An 18,403-nucleotide genomic window follows, 5' to 3' on the forward strand; every position below is an offset into this window, starting at 1 on the left:
GGTTGACTTGTAAAATACATTTTAGCTCTGATTTTATAATAAAGGTTTCAGTGTCTACAAATATACAGCAAGTGACAACGTCACTCGTCATAGCTGAATATATTCAGCCGATCAAACTATAAATTGCCTAATAAATTCGGTTAAAAGGTAACTCTACATATTTTTTGTTTTTGCAAAATTATCATGAACAGTTTCATAACTAAACACCGAGTGTTCAGTTATCGAATAATGCAGGCGTCAATTAAAATTAGCATCATATACGTGGCTGTTTAAAATTACTAAAATAGCATACTTTCACTTTACATTACTTTATAATTAGAGCCGAGTATACATATAATTTACTATGCAACACTATATGGCTGACCTTTATTTTTATATTTATATATATATATATACTCTAGACCATGATATCAGCCTCTACATGCACAGTAAACATGTATAAGATTTATTGATTTATTTACTTTCTTGGAGATGGCTTTATTTTGTATCGTATATTTGTAGTAAAGGTATGACTTGACCTACTTGATAATCCCTAACAGCTGATAAGAAAGACCACCTCGGCATACCAGAAGTGTAGACCATATAGGTAAGTATGTATACTTTAGTGATTATGGAGAGTACCACATTTCCACCAATGATCACACAGATTGCCATCTTACATTTTGAATATTGTAGTTTTTTTTCACTGTTTCTTGACAAAAAAAATGGTCAGCAGAATAGAAGTTCTTATAACACAACCAGTAGAAGATTAGTTGTGACGTTTCGATCAGACAAATGACCAGTGTGGAGCATACTAGTACTGACGTACGTAGTGTACAAGATGGTACAGAATCAACAAACTTTTTCGGATATAATCCTATGTTAAAAATATGCTGTGCAGATGGCTTCCTTAACCAACCGTCTGAAATGGTTACTTTCCCTGTCAACTATTTTGGAATTTTCCCAGTCAATGATATGATTTTGCTGTGTGGAATGATCTGTAAGTGCAGATTTATTGATCTGGTATGAATGTTTTCACTCTGATCTAGTGAATTTTTTACCTCCTTGAGATTCCGTGTCTTTTGGATGTTCATTGAGTCGGACCTGAACCTCCTGCCAGTTTCTCTGATATATGATGCATCACAGGTCTTGCATCTGATTTTGTATACTTATTCAGTGACATTTTCTTTGGGTGTTTTATCCTCAGGGTGGACTAGGATTTTTCAGAGTGTCTTGTGAGGTTTATTGGCCACTGCAATGTCATAACCATGGTAAATCCTCTGAATGGTTTCTGACAGACCTTTGATGTAAGGGATGACAACTTGTCCTTATGTTTTGTTCTTTTCCTTGGTGTTTCATCGCTTAGTCTTTTTGCTTACATCAATTTCATTGGTAATTTTCTAGATTGCACAATCAGGGTACCCACATGTTTTCATGGTGCTATGGATGTGGTTTTGTTCTTGATTCTTGTCTTGTTCTTCTGTGACAATCGTTTCACATCTGTTGAGCAAGGACTGTCCAATGCCAAACTTCTGGTGTAAGGGGTGGTGAGATTGGAAGTTGAGGTATTGGTCCGTGTGTGTCTAGACCATTACTTTGATAGTACAGTCATCTTTCTTTACTAGGAGGGTAACAAGGAATGGCATAGTGCCATTGATTTCTTCCTTACAGGAGAATTTGATGCTGTTGGTGGTATTTACAGTATTGATATGCTCAGTCAAATCTTTCTGTGACCCTGTTTTCACTATTTCCAAAATGTCATCAATACACCGCTTCCACAGACTGGGCTTGTATTCTACAGGGATCGCAGTTTTAGCCTCTCTCTCTCCAAGTGTTCCATGAATGAGTTGGCCCCAATCAGAGGTACTGGGCTACCAATAGCTGTGCCAACCATTGCTGATAGATGGTAATTTGGAAAGCAAATTATGTTGTTGTCAGCACACATTCTAATAAATGCATAAGGTCTTTGATATGAAGATTGGTGTTCTTTCCCCATGACTGGTCTTGCTCTAGACAGCTCCGAATGATACCAAGTGCTTTGTCAGTGGGTGTGTTGGTGAAAAGAGACACTACATTGTGTGAACTGAATTCCTGATTGTTTTGGATATGTACCATGGCATACTTTCTTCAAGAACTTTTGACACGATGTTCAGATTTTCCCACCAAGGGTCCGAGAATGTCTGCTAGTGACCTGAAGACGTTGTAACCAATGAAACCAGTATTGTCCACTATAGACCGTAATGTATTACCTTCTTTGTGGATCTTGAGAGTGCAGTACATTCTAGGTGTGTTCTCTGGGATACAAGTGTCTATATTTTGATTCAGTGATCTTTTTTGAACTTTTGGATAGGGTTGTTCCAGAGTTTTTCATGTTTTGTTGTCTTTGAGCATAGCCAAGTCTTTGTTCTCGTATTCATCTGTTTCCATCACAACTGTGGCCCCTAGTCTGCTGGTAAAATCATGAATCATGAAAAGTGCAATGCATTCTTCCTTTGATATGTTGTTTACTGGTAATTTCATAGATTTTAAGACACCTGTCTCTTGTGATCTCAGCTGATCAGCCTCAGCATATCTCATCATAAATCATCAACTAGAATTTTGTCTGGGATGATGGGATAATTCAAACCCTGAGCTAGTAATGTTTTGTCACTATCTATGAGCTGTTTATTAGATATGTGAATTACCCATATGGTTAATTAGCACAGTTTCTTTTAGATTCCCATCTGTTTTCTTGCTGTTATTTGTAGATTTCTTTATCAGATGTTTCCACTACATCAGATTGCATTCTTCAGTAATGCTGAACACTGTTTCCCCAATGCACTTCATATGTATGTTCATGTCCATGAGAGCATCGCTCGATAACCACTTGGTAAGCTTAGCGGTGAGTAGTGTTTTCTCCCTTTTCAATGCATCAATTTTGTTGTCAATAATGCATATCCTTTCTCTCACTAGATTTTTGTGCACTTTGCTAATGATCTATCGGACATTGACGGTATTAATTCGGGATCTGATATTGAGATTGGAAGGCATTATTTCACTACATTGAAGTTGATTTCTGTGTCTCATTAATTTATTTTCAAGGCCCTTGTGATTTCACACATTTTTTGACAACAACTTGTACCATCTCAAACACTATGTATGTCAGTGCTAATATGCTCCATGCTTGTCATTTGTCTGATGAAGGTGACCATGTAGTCATCGAAACGTCACACTCTAACCTTCTACTGGTTGTATTATAAGAACTTCTATTCTATTGACATTACCAACCTGAAGAAAAATGTTCCAAAATAAAATGGTCAGCATAAAGTTGAATTTTATTGTTAGTTGTATTTACTTTTTGAGAAGTACTGGATGGATCATTATTAAATTTCATATGTAGGATTCCCTTGTCCCTCGTTGTTAATATTCCATCTACAATTAGGGGCTGATCCAAGAAATAAAATTATCAATAAGCTGCCATCTTGGCTGTTGACAGTAATAACTGTTTTTGCTATTCCATTACATATAAACTGGATGGGTCTTTCTCAGATTTCATAAGTAGGTTCCCCTAGGTCCCTAGTTGGTCCTTTTTTATTTTGGGACTGATTATAAAAACAAAACAGGTGACAGGTGACCATCTTGGATTTGACAATTTAAAGATTATTACTGCTATTTACCGTGCTCCCTAGTCTCTGCAAAGTCTACTTTGGAATTGTTCTGAAAGGCAAAATGGATGGCAGGTGCCCATCTTGGATTTTGAAATTTCATAGTCTTTCATAATTGCTTTGATTGCAATGGATCATTATCAAATAACTTCACATGTGTGTTCATGTTGATTTTTATTTCTAATTAAGCGGTACTTCAGTATATCCATGTTCAGGTGGGTTTGACTGCATGTTAAAATATTTAAAGGACTTCTTATCAATAAGCAAAATGCCCAGGGTGCTGACCTAGGGCCTGTAGCATGCTAAGATGCAGGGCTACAAATTATGTTGATATGAATGACCTTGACCAACTTCCAAGGTCACCAAGGTCAAATATGTTAAAATCTTTAAACGACCTATTCTCAATAACCAAAATGCTCAGGGTGCTGATATTGGGCCTATTGCGTGATGGAATGAAGGACTACCACGTATGTTAAAATGAATGACCTTGACCCACTCTCAACAGTCTTGATATTGGGCCTCTTGCATGCTTTTTCAACAAGCAGTATGTACGGGGTAAAAGCATTTGTATAGTGCATGTATAAAGAACATGATTTCAAGTTTGCAGAAAATGTCTAATTGAACCAACGAGTGTCTTCTACGTAAGCTACAATGTAGTTGAGCAATTTATTTTAGGTCTGTTTGGCCTCTTTCATATATAGGTCTTTATAGTCAAATGACCCTTAAGGCCTATTGACCTCAAGTTATCATAATTCTTGAGAGATACAGGATCGATCCTTTCTAAATTTCATTTCATTGTAATTAAGGAAGAACAAATAAGAGGAAAGACGAGAAAAGATACAATGTACTAGGAACTAATACTAGGATCATACAACTGTGGGTACCAAAGTCCCTCTGGGGTAATGAAACTCTAAAACACTTTATATTTTTGTGTTTCATCTGGACTTGTAAGTTTGCAATGAAATACCAAAATCATTCAAACAGCATCCTACCACTGCAGAGTTGAAAGTAGGAATATGAAGAAAAATAATTTTTACATTGTTATGAATATTTCAGTTGGAAAAGTCATGCCTTCCCAACATGAACCTGTATACCAGTTTGTGAACTGTCGCTTGTTACGTGATCACAAGCTTATTACAGACAGTCTCTGGGTTAGGGCTGGAAAAATCATCAACCCAGAAAAACTGTTTTATGACGAGAAAGCTGCAGCTGATAAACAAATAGACTGTGGTGGTAGAGTTATCTCCCCTGGGTTTATTGACGTACAAATAAATGGTAAGTTTGATCTCTAATAGTCCAAGTCTCTTTAAACTTTCAGATTTTTTGTGTCATTTAAAATAACAAATACTGTTTGTAGAGAAAAAAGGTCCAAAAGCAAGACAGAGATGTATTTTCTCAGACAAAAACAAAAAACAAAAAAACTAGGAAAGATCCTAAGTCCAGCTACTATATTCAGTTACCCTAGTAGGCTTGAGATTTCTGTGGTTTGATGGAAAATTAGCTACTTTTTAGCTCATCTGAACCTTTAGGCTCATGTAAGCTATGAGACTCCATTCATTTAACATCATCTGTAAAGTTTTCGCAGCCAATTTTGACGATGTTTCTAGAACAAGGTACCCTGTACAGATTTTTTTTTGTCCTGTTAAATGAAAATGAAATTCAGCATAGCAACCATTTCTGCCATGTTTAGAATATGCTAAGAGCTCATATGCTAAGAGCTCAAATACTATTTGAATGATATTGATATAAGTAGATGGTTCTTGAGTAAGGTTGGTGATTTTGTCTTCATATTATGACTACCACAGCTATTGTCATTTGATTAGTCATTTTTACATTATTTCTTTTAAGTGATGTCATAAGGATAACACATTTCAAATTTCTGCAGTGAATGTTGATGTTAAGACTTTATTTGCCATTGACTTTGTTGTTAATCTGTCCAATAGCTGTCTGTCAGATTGACAAAGAATCTTTTTACACTTGATCTAAGATTTCCAACATTGTGAAGATGAGAATTATATGCAAACACAATGGACAAAATTCCAAGGAAATTTTGAAACTTAAAGTTAATTAGTACTTATCTGAATATGGAGGCCTCTTCTTATGTCTATATTATTGTTTATTTACTGGAATAATCAACAGGTGCATTTGGTGTTGATTTCTCTGCCAACACAACTGATATTGAGAAGGGGGTGGAAAAGGTAGCCAAAGGTCTGTTGCAGCATGGAGTGACATCCTTTTGTCCCACTCTGGTCACTAGCTCGCAACAAACATATTCACAGGTATGGATTGAAGACCTTCTGTCTGGCTGTGGTCACTAGCTCTCAACACCTGTATTCACAGATATGGATTGAAGACCCTCTGTTTCACCTTGATCACTCACTCCAGTATTAACATGATTGGCTGGCCTCAGCCCGAATAAGAACTTCTTTGTTGTATGACTATTCTTGTCCTGGATCATAATTCTTCATTAAATGATGAATCCTACACTGTATTCCATCAATAAATATCTTAACAATTTTTGGGTCAGATACAAGTATTTCAAAATTCAATTTAAACATCTAATATTTGAATATTCAGTTGATGATATATACTCAAGGGATAAAGAAACGCAGGGTGATATGTTTGCAATATCTTGCGAATGCATCATTTTAAAACAACAAAAATCAGTCAAGCAACACTCTAGGTTACATTGCACATGGTCCTGTATCGAATGTTGCATTATTGTATTGTGTGATGATGTCTTCAGGGGAAAGCATGAAACGAGAAATCTTGTACACAGCAGTGTTGTGACATTGAGTTACACTGCTCATCATACCATTAGGTAGTCTTCATAGAGACATATCATTTTCCGATATCTTGATTAATTTCTGATAGCATCAAACAATGGCGTTGCTGACGAAATTTCAGAGGGGTCAGGCCATTGCTATGATTTTGCAAGGTCAAAGGCAAATACAGGTTGTCTTGTTAAATGTCTGAGGGAAAACTGGGCAGGTTGTTGACAGACCTAGATCTGGACGACCGCATGTGACTTAACAACGTCAGGACAGGTTTATTCGTCTTGTGCAATTGGTCTGTGGGCACGTCACCGTCTGCAGGTCTGCCCCTTACTGCTGTTTGTTGCCAGCTTCATATTGCTTGGGTGCCTCCACGTGTCGTCCAGAATATTCCCATTGAGGCAGTGCAGGCTGGCTTTGTTTACTGATGAGTCCCAGTTCACCCTGTTTTCAGCAGAATTTCTATGTCAAGTATAACAACGTCATGGATATCAGTTTGCCAACTGCTGCTTAGTAGAGACAGATAGGTTTTGGGGTGAATTGGTTATAGTGTAGGGAGGAATCTCACATGAAGTTAAATCACCACTGGTTGTGGTAGCAGGTAATTTAATTGATGCTAGGTATAGAGAAAAGATCCCCCGATCCTATGTTGTCCCATTATTGCAGCAAAACAACCTCACATTTCAGCAGGATAATGGTCGTTCCCATGTAATAAGGATCTGTCGCAATGTTTTCACTAACAATATCCACCCACTGGACTGACTGGCCACAGTACAGCCCCGACCTATCCCCTATTGAGCACTTGTGGGACCAGCTGGATAGACAGGTTCGATGACCCCAGCCTTTCCCTGTTACTTTGGCCCAACTGAAAGCAGCCCTCTTGGAAGAATGGGCCAACACCCCAATGAGGAAGATAAACTCACTCATGAACTCCATGCCTAGGAGAAGCAGGGAGAGTGAATGGGGGACAAACCCAGTATTTACTAGCCAGCTCCCACAATCAGTCTATTTCAATTTCAGATTACAGAGTTCTCTTTCAATTCCCTTCAATTACTCCTAAATTATTTACCGGTTACAAATCGTTGATTTTGCAGTTTGTTCTGTATGGATTAATCTTCATTCTTACTTAAAGACATTGAACATTATACTGAACGTCTTGCCTAGAATCATCTTCAAAGTTTACCCTTTGTTTCTTTATCCCATGAGTATATTATCATAATGTTTCTATAGGCTACTAATACCTCGGTAGGGTTTATAGCTCATTGAAAAAAATATGACATTCTGTAAGATTTTTTATCTTTCAGAAATTTTGTTAAATTGAAACTTTTTCACAGAAGAAAATTTGTTTTAAGAGTTATGTGTGTAAATTAATGACACAAAGCTATTTTTATGCATTATTTTAAAATAGGCCCCTCTTTTGATCATCCTTGTTATGTTTTGGAGGCAAGGTAATTTTTAGATAAATGAATTATTTACAAGAAATTCAGATGAAAATTTTGGGGGGAGCACATAGTCCCCACCTTGTCCATCCATCCGAACTTTCGTGTCCAGAGCATAACTTTGCCCACAATTAAGCAATGATCATGATACTTGATGCATACATTGGCAATACTAAGGGGATGTACAGTGTACCAAATTCAGGGCCATTTACCCTTCAATTATAGAGTTGCTGCCCTTTGCTTAAATTTTGTGTCTTGAGCATAGCTTTGTGTGCATGTAAACTAGGATCATGAAACTTGGTGTATACACTAGTCATACTAAGAGCATGTGTAGACTAGTATACCATATTTAAGTCCTGCAACCTCTTAATTATACAGTTATTGGCTTTGATTAAAATTCTGTCCAATACAGTTATTTTTGGGGAGCATTCATCAGTTTCACTGATACTCTTGTTTCCTTAAAATCTTATTCTACTGTGAAATCATAAACCATGTGGGGGGTTTTATTTCTATGCCTGTATTGGGTATGCACAATCAATAAATTCATATGTCTACAAACAGATTGAGTTAGTACAAACAGATTGAGTTAGTACAAACAGATTGAGTTATATTTATCTATTAAATAAAGTGTCCACGACAAATATACTTGTTTGAAAAACCCAAAAAATGAAATCCCATGAAAATATCTGATTTTACAGTATGTTTTTAAAAAAAGTTGAATAAATGTGTGAATTTTGGATCATATTGTACCTCTCATATTCACAATATAAACCTGTTTCTGAGTTATGGATCCAATCTCATGCCATTCATCCTTACATATTGATTTCTAACATTTGATTTTTACAGATATTACCAAAGATCAGAAAAAGTAATGGTGGAAAAAATGGTGCTGGAGTTTTAGGTATAATTTATAGAGTCTTGTCTAATTTATATAGAAGTGGTGTCATACGTGTACACAATCATACAATACTAGTATACATGTATAGATACAGTGTTGTGGGGGTCACACTCTGTACCCAACCACACAATAGTAGTGTATATATACAATTTTTTAGGGGTCACACTCTGAACACAACCACACAATAGTAGTGTATATATACAGTTTTTGGGGTCACACTCTGAACACAACCACACAATACTATTAGATATATACAGTGTTGTGGGGGTCACACTCTGTACACAACCACACAATACTATTAGATATATACAGTGTTGTGGGGGTCACACTCTGTACACAACCACACAATACTATTAGATATATACAGTGTTGTGGGGGGTCACACTCTGAACACAACCACACAATACTATTAGATATATACAGTGTTGTGGGGGTCACACTCTGTACACAACCACACAATAGTAGTGTATATATACAGTGTTGTGGGGGTCACACTCTGTACCCAACCACACAATACTATTAGATATATACAGTGTTGTGGGGGTCACACTCTGAACACAACCACACAATACTATTAGATATATACAGTGTTGTGGGGGTCACACTCTGTACACAACCACACAATAGTAGTGTATATATACAGTGTTGTGGGGGTCACACTCTGTACACAACCACACAATACTATTAGATATATACAGATATATACAGTGTTGTGGGGGTCACACTCTAAACACAACCACACAATACTATTAGATATATACAGTGTTTTATAAATCATAATGTATTGGACCACACATTTTGTACACAGTTGTACAATATAAAATAGATTTTTGACACTTTGACAATGATTTTACACAGAACACATACCACACAATACTATTAGATATATACAGTGTTGTGGGGATCAAACTTTACTAGATTTTTTGGCACAAAATATATAAAGTGTATAAGTAGCATTGCTCAGTGTTTACATAATCTCCATACACTGTATACCTCATGTGTTGATTAAATAAATTGTGCAAGAAGTACACCATTTTAACAATATATAATGTCTGTTATGTTGAAGGCCTACATCTAGAGGGACCCTTCATTAATAAGGAGAAGAAAGGTGCTCATGATGAAACGTTGATCAGAGAATTCACAAATGGATTTCCTGATCTGCTTCAGATGTATGGTACTCTGGAGAACACAGCTATCGTCACACTGGCCCCGGAATATGAAAGGTCAGATGAGGTCATCCAGGAGTTAGTCCGAAGAGGAATCATTGTGTCTGTTGGTACTGATTAACTTAATTACTAAGGATTTCTTTGTGCCTTATAACATGAGCATTCAGTATTAACACACTGACCTTGGACCACTGACTACAGACCATGGACCACTGATTACAGACCATGGACCACTGATTACAGGACCACTGACTACAGACCATGGACCACTGACTACAGACCATGGACCACTGACTACAGACCATGGACCAATTACTACAGATTGCTGACCATGGACCACTGACCATTGATTACAGACCATGGACCACTGACTACAGACCATGGACCACTGATTACAGACCATGGACCACTGACCACTGATTACAGACCATGGACCACTGACTACAGACCATGGACCACTGACTACAGACCATGGACCACTGACCATTGATTACAGACCATGGACCACTGACTACAGACCATGGACCACTGACTACAGACCACGGACCACTGACTACAGACCATGGACCACTTACTACAGACCATGGACTACTGACTACAGACTATGGACCACTGACTATTGACTACAAACTATGATCCACTGACCACAGATGACTGACCACTAACTACTGACTCTGGACAACTGACCAAAGATTGTTGGCCATAAACCACTGACCATTGCCTACTGACCATGAACCGCTTACCACAGATCATTGACCATAATATTACTTAACACAGATAGCTAACCATAGACCACTGACTGCTGACCATGAGCCACTCACCATTATTATTGACCAAAGACCACTGGCCACAGATCATTAACCATGGTCAACATTTAACAATTTTGAAAACTTTGATCTTTATAGTTAACACCACAAATGGGGATGGCTTTTCACTAAGCTTTATGATAAACTTAAGGATTTTCATTATCCTTTTTTGAATTTTCCATTTCTAGATAGTAATAAACCTTATTCTCCTACTTGCAATATTTACATATGACAGATGTAAAGACATTGATGAAGACAAAGATTATAACAGGGTTTTGACTTGTAGAGGTTGATGCAGATTATAGGGTTGTCCTAATGATCTCATTGAGACACATTCTGTTTCTTTGTGCAATTGGAAGTTTTGGTATGCCTGAAGGTTCCATTGTTGTTTACTTTGTTTTTTTTTATATTTCATTTAGCAGTGTTACACAACTTACATTTATCAACCAAGATTTAAGTGGCAGTTGTCGTTTCATAGATAAAAAAAAAGATGCCTACCTGTTTTATACTCACACTTGTGCTGAGTAATCTCACAACATTCTCAATTCACTTTACTCTGATTTATACTCACACTTGTGCTGAGTAATCTCACAACATTCTCAGTGTTTTTATCCTGATTTATACTCACACTTGTGCTGAGTAATCTCACAACCTTCTCAGTGTTTTTATCATGATTTATACACACACTTGTGCTGAGTAATCTCATAATCTTCCCAATTCCTTTTATCCTTATTTATACTGCGTTACTCAAACTTATACTTAGTAATCTCACAAACACCTATAGACTGTCATCAATTAGACCTAACAGTAACATTCACTCTTTAGGAGGGAAATGTGCCAATATTGTAGCCAAATTACCATCAGTTACCACTAATGTCACAATATATGAACTTGTACCTAAAGAACACATCAGTACTTGAAAAGCAAAAGTTCAACGTGTAAACACAATGGCTGCTCACCATTGTTCTTCAGAAATGTAATCCATAAGGGATGTAGTCACATCAATTAATGGAACCATTTTCCAGATGAGCAAACAATTTTTTTTTTTTTAAAAATATTGATACAAATAACACAACAAAGATATGATAATTAATTTTTTATTTGACATGAATATGTTTTTCAAGAATCTTAAAATAGTGTATGCTATTAACAGAGGTGTTAGGTAGGGTACTGCATTCTGGTAGAGATAAGATTTTACCCTGGTTCATACTTGCACTTTTTCTTATATTTTAGGTCATTCCACTTCCAACCTGATCCAGGGGGAGACGGCTGTACACAATGGAGCATCCTTCATTACACACCTGTTCAACGCCATGCTGCCAGTAAGCTTTCTGAAAGTGAAAACAAAATGCAAAATGATACCTCTCCTCTCACCTCTAAGCATACCTCTTATCTCACCTCTAACCATACCTCTCATCTCTCCTCTTATCATACCTCTCATCACACCTCTAACCATACCTCTCATCTCACCTCTAACCATACCTCTCATCTCACCTCTAACCATACCTCTCATTTCACCACTAACCATACATCTCACCTCACCTCTTACCTTGCCTCTCATCTCACCACTAACCATACCTCTCATCTCACCTCTTACCTTGCCTCTCATCTCACCACTAACCATACCTCTCATCTCACCTCTAACCATACCTCTCATCTCACCTCTAACCATACCTCTCATCTCACCTCTTACCTTGCCTCTCATCTCACCTCGAACCTTACCTCTCATCTCACCTCTAACCATACCTCTCATTTCACCACTAACCATACATCTCACCTCACCTCTTACCTTGCCTCTCATCTCACCACTAACCATACCTCTCATCTCACCTCTTACCTTGCCTCTCATCTCACCTCTTACCTTACCTCTCATCTCACCTCTGACCATACCTCTCATCTCACCTCTAACCTTACCTTATATCTCACCTTTAATCATACTTCTCAATACCTAAACCATCCCAGTGGGGTGTTCGATATTCAATGTTATTGATGCTGAATTCAGTCAATTATAAGCAAATACATTCATAATGGGATATAAAATTTCAATTAAAAACATTAGTTGATAGCTGACAAGAGGCCCAAAGGGTCTGTATTACGGCTTTCCAACAGTTTAGACAGAGATGATTGAATTGAAAGAGTTGATGTTAACTTTCATGAATCCCTTCTTTACACTTTAAATGTTGCAGATAATAGAAATAACATTATACCTCTTCATCCCAATCAATATAATGACCCTTGCACTCTTGGTCATTTTTTTAAACAAACTTGGTAGTCCTTCATCCCAGCATTCTACATGCCCAATGTCCTGACCCTGTGTCTATTGGTGATGGAGAAGAAGCTAAAACAGTTGATGTCAGATTGATGTTGGATGTGAAATTTAGTGAAATGGCTTACACTCATTTGGCCTTCAGGGACCAGCACTTGAAATTAGAACACATTTCCTTTGTTCTATGATGTTTATTTAAAATTTCAATAATCAGATAATCTAAACAAGGCGTGTTTATGAAACGCTATGTCCTCGATTGCAACAAAATTAAAATAAGATGGTGAAAAATTTGCTTCTACCAGAGAGGTCTTGTCACAAGGAACATGCATGCCAATATGAAAGCCATACCTCTTTTGATACAATAATTATGGCCTATGTTAAAATTTTTCAAATGTAGGTCAAAATTCATGGTCAAGGTCACATGGCCAAAATTATTGGTACCATTGGAAAGGTCTTGTCACAAGGAACAATTATGAAAGGTCTACCTCTTACTTTCACTTTGTCTGTTTTGTCATTCCAAAAGAAGATATATAGTATAGTATTTAACTTATTAAGAAAAGTATTGCTTGGGTTGGGTAGTGAAATGAACAAGTGATTAAACTGTAATGCTAATAATGATTATATTACATGTATTTTACCTATTGGAGTTAATCTCCTACTACATGACTGAATTAGAGTCTTAAGCTTCATTAGTTTTTCATCAAATTTTGATTTAGGTATTTCATGTAAATAAACACTAAAATCTATCCCTAAATGTGTAAATTCATCCCAACCCCCTTTGTAAACCCAAGTTTGGTAAAAAGGTGTCATTGTTGTATTTCTTACTCCCTATCCATATTATATGATATATTATAAAATATTATAAATTATATTTATGATATTTTATAATAAAAATTATAAAATAATATCTTTTTTAACCCAGAAATTTGAGCAAATCGATTTAATTCCAAAATTGACTTTTTTTTTTCAGATCTTTCAAGAATTAATGAAGTGTCATCTGCATACTGGTTGCTAATATTTCTGTGCATAATATGAAAATATAAGGTGCTGCTTTGTAACTGAATGCTTTTTACAGTTTCATCATCGGGACCCTCACCTGATTGGTCTACTTACCAGTAAAATGATCCCGCCTAACAGGAAGGTGTACTATGGTCTTATTGCTGATGGTATCCACACACACCCTGCTGCACTTCGTATTGCCCACCGAGTGGATCCCCAAGGTTTGATTTAAACAGTATTTTCATTTGTTATTTATTTTTATGCCGATAAGTATCTGTTTTCCTGCAGCATTCCTCTATATTGTATAACTGTAATATTTCTAGAAAGTTGGTTCAAATAAAGTGATGCCTTTAGACATATACATTATTTTATTGCATATAAGCCCCACCCCTCCCAGGGAAAAAAGACAGACCAAAAGTTGAGAGTGGCTTATGTATGAACATCAACCATGGTCATAAGTGTCTGCTATCTTAGATCATTTTTATACCATTCCTTGATGGATAGTAATATTAATATCGCTAGTAATTGTTAACAATGTTATCAAATCGTAACAAGAAAACAAATAATTTCTAGTTTATAACCTTTGCACTGCTGCTGTGGAGTATAATGAGATCATACAATTGATGCCCACTTAACAATTCAAAGACTCATTGTGATTGAAACATCAGAATATTGGTGTGGTATATTGTTCTTTATTTGTAGGCCTTGTACTGGTAACAGATGCCATACCAGCCATGGGGCTGTTGGCAGGGAAACACAACATTGGATCACAGATGGTTGAGATTAAGGATAAGCGTGCTGTAATAGCAGGCACCAATACTCTATGTGGAAGGTAACATTACCTTATTCATCAGATAACTTCAACTGTTGTTGTGTTGACCAATGAACATAAGATCAAAGGCATCTTACTACTTGTAATGGGGCAAAGCATGACTTTAGATCTGCATTGTGTCCATTGGTCTGTCTGTCTGTCCTTTTCCACTTTATCTTGTCTGGCTCTACCTCCCACACTACTTGTCACTGGAATGTCATACTTTGATCATGGGTTCATGGGTCAGTGAAACAATGTGTTGTGTAACTGAATTAGGTCACTGTAACATGCATTTTTACATTTCACCTACATCAAAGAAAATGATTGTCCAGGCAACGTCTACCTACTTCTCTCTGGAACTTCATACTTTGGGTATGGGCTCACCTTGGTGAAGTGGCATGTCATGTACTGAAAATGTAAATCACTTTGACCTTCATTTTGACTTTTGACCTAAACTATAGAGGAGTGATACCATCGATTCAAATTAGTGATATGCTTGAATTCCTGAATTCATTCATATCTATACCGCCAATGTGCCAATAGATAATGAAATACTTTGGAAAACATGGTGCCATCTGATGAGATTTAGTTAATAGTACAACAACTGGCGATTGAATTTATTATACCCCGCTTTCTACGAAACGGGGATATTAATTTGGGTTTGTCCATCCGTCTGTCTGTCACACTTTCGTTCCCTTGTTCTAACTTCCCCAAATATCATCCAATTTGGGTGAAACTTGGTCAGCAGATGCATCGTGGGGTCATTAAGACTGAGCTTGGCTATCCGTGTCATCTATTTATAATTATGCATACTAATGAGGTATCCTTTGATTTCATTCCGTGCTCTAACTTCTCTCTATAATCCTTTACATCTTTCTTTTGCTTTAAAGCAATACATCATAGCTCTAGAGAATTATCATTCTACATAGCATTATGACATGTTTACTCCTAACCTCTAAAATATTTACTTACAATATGTTTGGAAAGCGGGAGATATAAATTCCATGAATTTGCTTGTTTGTATTACTATCACTAACACTATTGCTTAATATGTAACACATAATGTCAAACGCAGTCTAGTAGCTCCCACGGCATGGAGCTAACCAAGAGAAAGATCTTGTTAAGATTTCATGTTCATTTTTTTGCAGTATTGTGACGATGGACAAGTGTGTTCGCCATTTAGCAAAATCAACAGGTAAACAACAGATTTCTTATTACACCCTATATTATCAACATTTAAGCGGTGATCCTGGCTGAACCCAAGGGGCTGATGGGTAGGGCCAAAAACGGTCAAGTACACTCCAATATCAAAAATCTTTTTCTCAACTTCCAGATATGGTAGAATCAAATGTTCTTCATAGGTGGAAGGGTCTTAAAATGCTTTTCCAAAATTATGAATTTCAGGGTTTAACATTTCCCTGTGGGGAGGGGATGAAGTTTACTACTATAGTTTTTATAAGCATGACATTCATTTCCATTGGAAAAAGCTTTGTAAGAATTCTTACTATAAGATAACAGTTTTGATGGTATGCATATATTGACACTAGCTGACACTCAAGGGCTTAAAACTATCATCAATATCGCAATGTCTGTTTCGTGATACATGAAAGCTAATTACCGGAGAACTTTTATATTCAATATTGCTTATCTCAGGTGACTGTCAAGGCCGCTAGGCCTCTTGTTGATTCTATCTGTGTGACACAAGTAGTATTTCCTTGTTTCATTCAGATTGTGGCTCTGTCCTGGCCTTGGAATCGGCCTCTCTACATCCTGCACAGCTGCTTGGAATAACGGACAGAAAGGGGACTTTAGGGTACGATACAGATGCTGATTTTATTATGGTTGACGACTTGTTAAATGTTCATTCAACATATATCGCTGGAGAGCTCGTCTGGAAAAGCAGTGACATAAAGACTTGAAAATCTCTTTAATTTCCATTGATAAATTGCAGGAGCCAGTAAATCTGGGCCGTGTATTTAATCTTTTCCTACAAGATTTAATGTTTAAACATCTGTAATTCATTACAAAGGAAATTGTTTGTCCTTTGTTTATATTTCATATTCAAAAATGTTCTTTTACAAAAGTTTAAATATGTTTTTGTGATTGACCTATGTATGTAAGTTCTGTGTATAGGACAGGGGCTAGTTTGTATTTGACATAGATCAGATTACTAGAATTGTGATGTAATGAACTCCTTGATGATAATTGACCTGTAGTATAAATGGAAGGAATTTTTTCAGGATGATCAGATAATTTGATGAGATGTTCTGAAAAAATGGTTTAATAATCAGTGAATACAAGCCTAGTTTTGATCAATCGTCATGGTTTCTGATAGTGGATGTTGAATTACATCATGTGAAGATTTCTTTAAGATTTACTGAAGGGATTTTTATGGGAAATGACATCATTGGTTCAGGGTTTGAAAAGCAGGTTTTCATCTTGAAAAGATATTAAAGTGATGAATTTAAATTCGAGCATCCATGTTGTGTTCCCATTTTTTTAGCCAGTGGTGCATGATGTGCTTGTGAGCTGTACAAACGAGAGTCATGATATTTGATCTGAAGTAACTAGTTACCAAATTTCGTCATTTATTTATTGACCTTGAAAGGTCACACAGGATAAATGTACAAATCAAACAAGAATTCAAACAATTAAATTTGATTTGTTGGGTGAGATAACCTGAAGTTGATGGTCCTAAATGTAGAATTGAACAATGTGCTAGGCTTTATTACTACTAGTCTGTTTTTTCAGGGAATTCGCCAAATCAATATGTTCATGTCTTTTTTTAAATGTACTCTGGAGTGATTTTTATTGGCTGTGTCAGTCAGAATTTGATCTTGAGGTCATAGTACGGCTATGACGCAACATAATTACTGCCTATTTTTGATTACATTCTCCACATTTCTACCTCTAAACTTATCAAAATGTAACTTTCCTGAATTATGTGATCAAAAGTATCCTTAATTTGTTTTCCTTTCATTTGGGATTTTATGAAACTAGTCTTTTATAAGATTTTATCGTACAACTGGCACTGCCATTGTCGGAATACACATGCCACATATATTCATGCTGTATTCGGCTGTGATAGAAAACAGCTGTATTTTAACAAACTTTGACAGAATTAATCCGTCATATCTGTATAAGTTTAGAACTATACTTCTGCACGGAACGATTATTTTGGCATACGTCATCAGGCAAAATTCAGCGTCAGGAAAACAATTCTCAAACAAAAACCGTTTAAGTGTTGATGGGCTGATTGGCAATCAATGTTGCAGGATAAATAAAATGCTTGGTCAGTGTTTCATATTAATTTGTTTTTCGTGGTTATCATTCCTCAAAGCATTTGTTTTTAAATTTGAAATCACAATATGACTGTCACAGGGCAAAAGAAAACACAACAGTCGTTTTCCTCCTTGTATATCTATTTATACATAACCGGCGGACACACATGAAGAAAACCCTAAAAAACAAACGGCCTTATAAGAATACCTATTATTCTGTATGACAATATGACTATGGACCGATATCAAAATATTAAACAATTATGATTCCAAATTAATAATTATTAATTAGTGATTAATCACGTGTATAATTTAACGTTTAATTACCTTCCAAGACCTG

The 18,403-nt window shown here is 36.4% G+C and overlaps 1 protein-coding gene across 1 annotated transcript; it reads left to right on the forward strand.

The window, feature by feature from the left end:
- The first annotated feature begins 500 nt into the window (after positions 1-500).
- Positions 501-18,088, forward strand: LOC132545145 (N-acetylglucosamine-6-phosphate deacetylase-like). The gene is made up of 10 exons (XM_060208819.1): positions 501-586; positions 4,680-4,898; positions 5,763-5,902; positions 8,683-8,737; positions 9,801-10,010; positions 11,940-12,028; positions 14,048-14,192; positions 14,674-14,803; positions 15,931-15,977; positions 16,511-18,088. The coding sequence occupies exons 2-10, from the start codon at positions 4,691-4,693 to the stop codon at positions 16,699-16,701; spliced, it is 1,215 nt and encodes a 404-aa protein (XP_060064802.1). The 5' UTR covers positions 501-586; positions 4,680-4,690; the 3' UTR covers positions 16,702-18,088.
- Positions 18,089-18,403: the final 315 nt, after the last annotated feature.

This window comes from Ylistrum balloti, unplaced genomic scaffold (genome assembly GCF_031769215.1).
Source record: "Ylistrum balloti isolate Yb309-2 unplaced genomic scaffold, AGI_CSIRO_Ybal_v1 Utg369830, whole genome shotgun sequence".
Classification (NCBI taxonomy): Eukaryota; Metazoa; Mollusca; class Bivalvia; order Pectinida; family Pectinidae; genus Ylistrum; species Ylistrum balloti.

What these genes read in the sequence shown, in the direction of transcription:
- LOC132545145 (XM_060208819.1), top strand. Translation starts at nt 4,691, where the DNA reads ATGCCTTCCCAACATGAACCTGTATACCAGTTTGTGAACTGTCGCTTG. An exon ending in AAATGGTGCTGGAGTTTTAG is followed by an intron (nt 8,738 to 9,800) that starts GTATAATTTATA and finishes GTTATGTTGAAG; the next exon opens with GCCTACATCTAGAGGGACCC. An exon ending in ACCAATACTCTATGTGGAAG is followed by an intron (nt 14,804 to 15,930) that starts GTAACATTACCT and finishes ATTTTTTTGCAG; the next exon opens with TATTGTGACGATGGACAAGT.